Raw genomic sequence first — 7,368 nt, 5'->3', positions numbered from 1 at the left:
GACACACGTATGGATGAGCTTGAGCAGGAGATCTCCGCCGTCGGGGAATCCACCAAGCACGTCCTTGATGACATCAAGCAGTCCCAACAAGTCGACCGAGGCTTGACTGCTGAACAATTCCAGATCATGCAAGAGAAGCATGACCGCGAGGTAACGGGTTTGCGTAATTTGGTTAATGAACTTACTCGTGAATGCAGGTCTCTTCGAGAAATGGTACAGCGAGCACTAATTGGAGAGCCCGAACGCACTCCGAGGGAGCAAATGATCAAGGCACCCGAACCAAGCACCTACAATGGGACTCGGAGTTCCACCGCAGTGGAGTCCTTCCTCTTCGGCATGGAGCAATACTTTGACAATGGAGGAATCTCGGGGGAACAAATCAAAATCAAAGGCGCAGCCATCTACCTTCGAGACCTCGCCCAATTGTGGTGGAGACGCACCTTACTGGACCAAGAGCGACCCATCGTCACTTGGGATCAGTTCAAGACTGCCCTCCGGCATCAATTTGTGCCTACCAATGCACGAGACGAGATCCGAACCAAGTTTCGGCGTCTACGTCAAACAGGGAGTATCGCTGACTATATACGTGACTTTACGGCTTTATTACTTGAACTAGGAGATGTTTCTGATCAAGATGCCTTATTTCATTTTAAGGATGGTCTTAAAGATTTTGCTAGGATGGAAGTGGTACGCCGGGAAGCTCACACGTTGAATGCAGCCATTGCCATTGTGGAGAGTCTCACAGATTACTCCGCAAACCGACCAAACCAACCCTCACAGTCTAAGGATGGAAACAAGTCACGCTCTCATCAAACCAACCAAGGACAACCTCGTACCGATAGGCCTAGCTCCGGGAACAGCAGCGGACCAACGATTGTCCCAAGGACCTCATTGGGTCCGAGATTGTCCCAAGCAAAAGAAGATGAATGCTGTAGCTAAGCAAGCCGACAAAGACAAGGAGAAAGGCAAAGGCAAAGTCTCCGAGGACGAGGAGCTAGCCATTGTTGGATCCTTACACCGATTCAACACCTTGTCCAAGAAGGCAACACCGGGAACTAGCAAGAACAAGGAACCTATGACCAAAGGACTCCTATACGCGGACGTCGAAATCTATGGTAAACTCGTTCCCGCTATGTTTGATACCGGTGCTTCACATAATTTCATGGATGTAGGTGAGGCGAGTCGATAGCCATTGTTGGATCCTTACACCGATTCAACACCTTGTCCAAGAAGGCAACACCGGGAACTAGCAAGAACAAGGAACCTATGACCAAAGGACTCCTATACGCGGACGTCGAAATCTATGGTAAACTCGTTCCCGCTATGTTTGATACCGGTGCTTCACATAATTTCATGGATGTAGGTGAGGCGAGTCGATTGAAGCTTAAGGTGGACAAGAATGGGGGGACGGTTAAAGCGGTTAACTCTCCGGCCCAATCCGCTTCCGGCATTGCTCGCGATGTCCGGATCCGCATTGGTGATTGGATAGGGAAGACCAACTTTACTATCCTTCCCATGGATGACTTTCGGATTGTGTTCCGTAAGTACATTCCTTCCCGCAGCCGCCACTGCAATGGTTATTGTCGACCATGACAAGCCAACTGTGGTGCCCCTTCGATCCGCTCCATCCACAACCACTCCCACACTCACAGCCATGCAATTCAAGCGTGGAGTGAAGAATCCGGACTGCTTCCTTGCAACAGTCCGTGAGCTCAACAACTCGGACGAGACGGATGCTTCGGATCAGCCCACGATCCCGAGAGAGGTATGTAATGTCCTTAACGAGTTTGTTGATGTGATGCCAGAGGAGCTGCCCAAGAAGCTTCCTCCAAGGCGTGGAATCGATCACGCCATTGAACTTGTCCCCGGAGCAAAGCCACCGGCGATGGCCCCCTACCGAATGGCGCCACTCGAGTTGGCCGAACTCAAGAGGCAACTTGAGGACCTCCTAGACGCCGGGTACATCCAGCCCTCCAAGGCGCCCTATGGAGCTTCGGTTCTCTTCCAAAAGAAGAAGGATGGTTCCTTGCGGATGTGCATAGACTACCGCGCACTCAACAAGGTAACCGTTAAGAACAAATATCCGATTCCTTTGATAGCTGACCTCTTTGATCAGCTTAAGGACGCACGGATCTTCTCCAAGCTCGACTTGAGGTCGGGTTATTACCAAGTGCGCTTGCTGAAGGAGACGAGCCAAAGACCGCTTGCATAACGAGGTATGGGTCGTTCGAATTCAAGGTAATGCAATTCGGTCTCACGAATGCACCGGCAACCTTTTGCACTATGATGAACCAGATTTTTCATGATCTCCTTGACAAGTTCGTTGTAGTGTACTTGGACGATATTGTTGTGTATAGTTCGTGTTTGAGTGAGCATGTAGGTCATCTTCGAACCGTGTTGAAGATCCTCCGAGACAACGAGCTGTATATCAAACTCGAGAAGTGCTGCTTTGCACAACCCGAGGTCGAGTTCTTGGGCCACTACGTCAAAGACGGACAGTTGCTCATGGACCCGAAGAAAATCAAAGCAATTGCCGAGTGGACCGTGCCAAAGACCTTACCACAACTTCGGTCTTTTCTCGGTCTAGTCAACTACTATCGGAGATTCATCCTTGGATACTCCTCCATAGCAGCCCCACTCTCGGATATGCTCAAGAAGGACCGCAAATGGAAGTGATCCGACCAATGCCAAATGGCATTCGACAAGCTCCGGACCTTAGTGTCCGAGGAGCCCATCATGGCCTTACCCGACATAGGTAAGCCTTTTGAGGTACATTCCGACGCTTCCGATTTTGCAATTGGTGGAGTTTTGATGCAGGGTTTGCAACGCTTTAGCAACGTTTGTCAACGAAAAAACTTTGCAACGCATTAGCAACGAATTCAAACGTTTTTGCAACGCTTTGCAACGCATTTTTTTTCGTTGCTATGTAGCAACGAAAACTGCGTTGCGACTTGCAACGATTAGCAACGTTATTTGACGGGCGAAAATGTTGCAACGCTTTTGCAATGCAACGACAACGCCTAGCAACGCTTTTACAACGCAACAATTTCGTTGCTATTAGCAACGAAAATTTCGTTGTAACGTTTAGCGTTTTGCAACGCATTTGCCACGCAATCCAATTTCGTTGCTACGTAGCAACGCAACGATTTTGTTGCTAATTGTATTAGCAACGAAAATTATTCGGTGTCAGAATTGCGCTTTCTGGTAGCAACGAAATTGCGTTGTAAGTGTTTTTTGTAACGCAATTTCGTTGCTAATCTAGAAAACTAGCAACGAAATTGCGTTGCAAAACGGTGAAGTCTATTAACCGGTTTTTACGTTGCAACAAAATTTCGTTGCTAGTTTTCTAGATTAGCAACGAAATTGCGTTGCAAACATTTTTATAAAATCCTTCCCTCCTCTCTCTTCTCGTTCAAACTTCAAAAAATCGTAAAAAAAATGACATCGAGTGGAGGTGATATTTATCACTCTAAACGATGGTTATACGAGAGAATTGATGCATCTACGGGCAGTTTAAGCATCCAGTATGAAGAGGGGTTGCAGAATTCATGCAATTTGCGACAAGTCAGAATCAGTGCGTAAGAACGGGTAAAATATATTGTCCGTATGCACAATGTGAAAATACTAAATTCCTTACTCCAGAGGTGGTTCTAAAACATCTATTCAAAAGAGGTTTTGTTCCAAATTATTATGTATGGGTTTATCACGGTGAAACGCTCGATGTTGTTAATATTCCTACCATTAACGACAAATTTGTTGGGAGGCTATCTAACCGTTACGTTGATATGGTTCAAGATGCATTCCCTTCTCAGTTTTGTTCTAACAGGGAAGATGATGAAGAACCGAACAACGAATCAAAGAAGTTTTTTGATTTGTTGGAGGCAGCTAATCAACCTATATATGAAGGGTGCGTAGAAGGATTATCCCAATTATCTCTTTCAGCACGAATGATGGGCATGAAGTCGAGTTATAATCTGACAGATAATTGTATGGACGAGGTATGCCAGATGATGACTGATTATCTTCCTGGAGGTAACCATGCTCCTGATTCTTTCTACAATATGTCTAAACTCATGGGTTCATTAGGCATGAGGGCTATCAAAATCGATGTATGCCAGAACAACTGCATGATTTTTTGGTCTGGAGATGATAAAGAGCTATCGAATTGTCGATTTTGTGGAGCTGATCGATTCAAACCCAGGAAAAATGTGCAACGTAAAAGAGGTGTCGTATAAACGGATGTTTTATTTGCCGATAGCAGACAGATTGAAGAGATTATATGAATCTCACAAGACAGCATCTCAGATGCGTTGGCACGGAGAACATGTTTCAGATTCAGGCAACATGCATCATCCATCAGATGGTGAGGTATGGAAGCATTTTGTGCAGCTATATCCTGATTTTGCCTGTGAGGTGAGAAATGTTTATCTGTGTTTATGCACCGATGGATTTGCACCGTATGGTCAGTCTGGGAAACAATATTCATTATGGCCAATTGTGTTGTCGCCGTATAATCTACCGCCGGAAATGTGTTTGAAAAGAGAGTTTTTATTTCTGACGATATTACTGTCGGGACCTTCTCATCTGAAGAAGAGTTTTGATGTGTTCCTCCAACCTTTGATTGATGAATTATTGATGTTGTGGGAACAAGGTGTTGATGCGTATGACGTTTCAACAAGGCAGAACTTCAACTTGAGAGCAGTGTTGATGTGGACAATCAGTGATTTTCCGGCTTATGGAATTTTGTCTGGGTGGAGTACTCATGGACGTTTAGCATGTCCTTATTGCATGGATGAGATTGATTCATTCCAATTAAAACATGGACGGAAACCATGTTGGTTTGATTGTCATCGCAGATTTTTACCATTGGATCATCCATGGAGGCGCAACAAAAAAAATTTTAGACGGAACAAAGTTGTGAACAATCCAAGGCCTCTTCTCCTGACGGGTGATGAAATATTGTACGAGCGTATCGATAGCATTTTCGGCTTGCAAAAAACAACCGAATGGGCATTCCAAACCACATGAGTATGGTGATTACCATAATTGGTATAAACGAAGTATCTTTTGGGATTTACCGTACTGGCGTATTCATAGACTTCGTCACAATCTCGATGTCATGCATATTGAGAAGAATTTTTTCGATAATATCATCAACACACTCATGAATGTGAAAGGTAACATTTTTTCCATTTTTCCATTAATAATTTTGTGGTTATTTAATTTATATACGTTTTGTTTAATGTAAATTTATTGTAGGTAAATCAAAGGATAACATCGCTTCAAGGATGGATGTTAAGGACATATGTTCTCGGAAAGATTTGGAGATCAGAGCAGATGGAAAAGCTCATGTTCCCATCTTCAGACTCTCTAAATATGAAAATCTTGCGATTTTAAAGTGGTTGAGAGATGAAGTGAAGTTTTCAGATGGATATGCTTCAAACATTGGAAGGTGTGTTGATCTGGAAGGTGGAAAACTACATGGAATGAAAAGTCATGATTGTCATGAATTTATGCAACGTCTACTTCCCGTTGTCATCGGTGAACTGCTACCACAACCTGTAACCGAAGCTTTATGCGGTACGTGTGCTTATTTCTAGTTAAAATTAACCACATACCCCCTTAATGTGAATTCATCCTCGAATTCATATGAAAATTAAGTTGGAATTTACGTACCAAATAGATGGGGGTAATGATCGCGCATCTTCTTCTCCGGTTCCCACGTCATGTCGGAGACTCCTTGACTCCGCCACAAGACTTTGACTAAGGGAATCTCCTTATTCCGCAATTGCTTCGTCTTGTAGTCCACGATTTGTAGCGGCTCATCCCGAAAGTGAACATTATGGGTAACCTCAATCTCCTACGGCCGTAGAATGTGGGATAGATCTGCCACATATTTCCGCAACATGGACACGTGGAATACATCGTGTATGTTGCCGAGTTCCGCCGGTAACTCCACGCGATACGCCACTGCTCCAACTTTCCCAATTACTGGATACGGCCCAATATAACTGATCACACGGATTTTTCACCGGTTTTATAACGTCGTGCATCACAATTCTTCTCACATTCTAGGCATTGTAGGACGTTAAATGGCCATGGGTAGGTTGTTTTGCTTGTTTTTCCTTGCAGGAAGACTCCACGATGAATCCTCACGAAGCGGGCACGGAAGAACAAGAATTCGAGAATGCTCGGGGAGCTCAGACAAAACGAGCGACCCGCCCATTTTATGGGCGGTCGCCCGTTTTGTGAGCGGTCGCCCATTTTATGGGCGGTCGCCCGTTTTGTGAGCGGTCGCTCATTTTATGAGCGGTCGCTCACTTTTTCGCGTGTCAGAGGAAAATGAGCGACCCGCCCAAAAAATGGGCGACCGGAAGAAAAATGAGCGACCCGCCTGAAAAATGAGCGACCGCCCGAAATCAAAATCGGCCCAAAAAGGAAAAGCCCGTATTTTGAGGAGAAAACCTAATTCTGGACTTTCACAAAAAGGGGAGTGGGAGGAGAGAGAATGGGGAGGCTACACACTTGGAAAAAAAATCACCTTGGAGAGGCAGAAAAGAGGGATTTTGGAGATCAAGGAGGCTAGGAGAAGAGGAGGACCACCATTGAAGACCATCTTGAGCATTTCTTCTCCTTTTCCATGTTTCTTCATTTTGCTTTCTGTTTTGAAACCCTAGTTATGGAGTAGTGACTTTGTTGTGGGTGAGGGATCCCCACTTTTGTATGGATACCTATGCTTAATCTATGATGTCTTTGAGTTTCTTCCATGGGTTTGATGTTTTGTGCTTAATGCTATTGATTTGGTTGAAACCCTAATTGATATGATTGTAGAACACATTGATCATAGGGATATGGGAATGATGTTTGGAACCAAATGTCAAATGAGTGAGTTATTCACATTGGGAGATGGCTTAACTTGCTTAGGGTTCATGATAGGGTACACTAATGCATCTAGAGATCATTTAGATCATTGGGAGATGGGTGAATCGATCCTCTAGGTAGTGAGTTTAAGCTTGGGAGAGACAAACTCTAGAAGAAGTGCTTGAAACCCCCATATGGAGGATAACCCATAGACATTGTAGCATCATTAACCATCCATGCGATTCTTGAGGGATCCCGAACCTACAACGCCTCAAACCATCGTTTTAGAAACCGTTAATTTTACTTGCTTTCTTGTATTCCGACCCTTACCATAAACCACATTTTTACTTGACCACCTAATCTAGCTTAGAGATAGACTAATACATCCTAGTCCTCGTGTTCGACCCCGGTACTACAGCTACCGTATACTTGCGGATAGTGGTACGAATCGGGTATTAAATATAAGACTCGATGCGTGCGCGCCAAGTTTTTGGCGCCGTTGCTGGG

At 44.7% G+C, this 7,368-nt stretch overlaps 1 protein-coding gene across 1 annotated transcript; it reads left to right on the top strand.

The window, feature by feature from the left end:
- Positions 1-9: 9 nt before the first annotated feature.
- On the top strand, positions 10-2,676 carry LOC104799996. Its single transcript, XM_010522694.1, has 5 exons — positions 10-832; positions 936-1,172; positions 1,364-1,477; positions 1,563-2,170; positions 2,296-2,676. Exons 1-5 carry the CDS (start codon positions 10-12, stop codon positions 2,674-2,676), a joined length of 2,163 nt encoding a protein of 720 aa, XP_010520996.1.
- The last annotated feature ends 4,692 nt before the right edge of the window (positions 2,677-7,368 follow it).

This window comes from Tarenaya hassleriana, unplaced genomic scaffold (assembly GCF_000463585.1).
Source record: "Tarenaya hassleriana unplaced genomic scaffold, ASM46358v1 Cleome625, whole genome shotgun sequence".
In the NCBI taxonomy this organism is placed as follows: Eukaryota; Viridiplantae; Streptophyta; class Magnoliopsida; order Brassicales; family Cleomaceae; genus Tarenaya; species Tarenaya hassleriana.
This window is presented reverse-complemented; position numbering and strand designations above follow the sequence as displayed.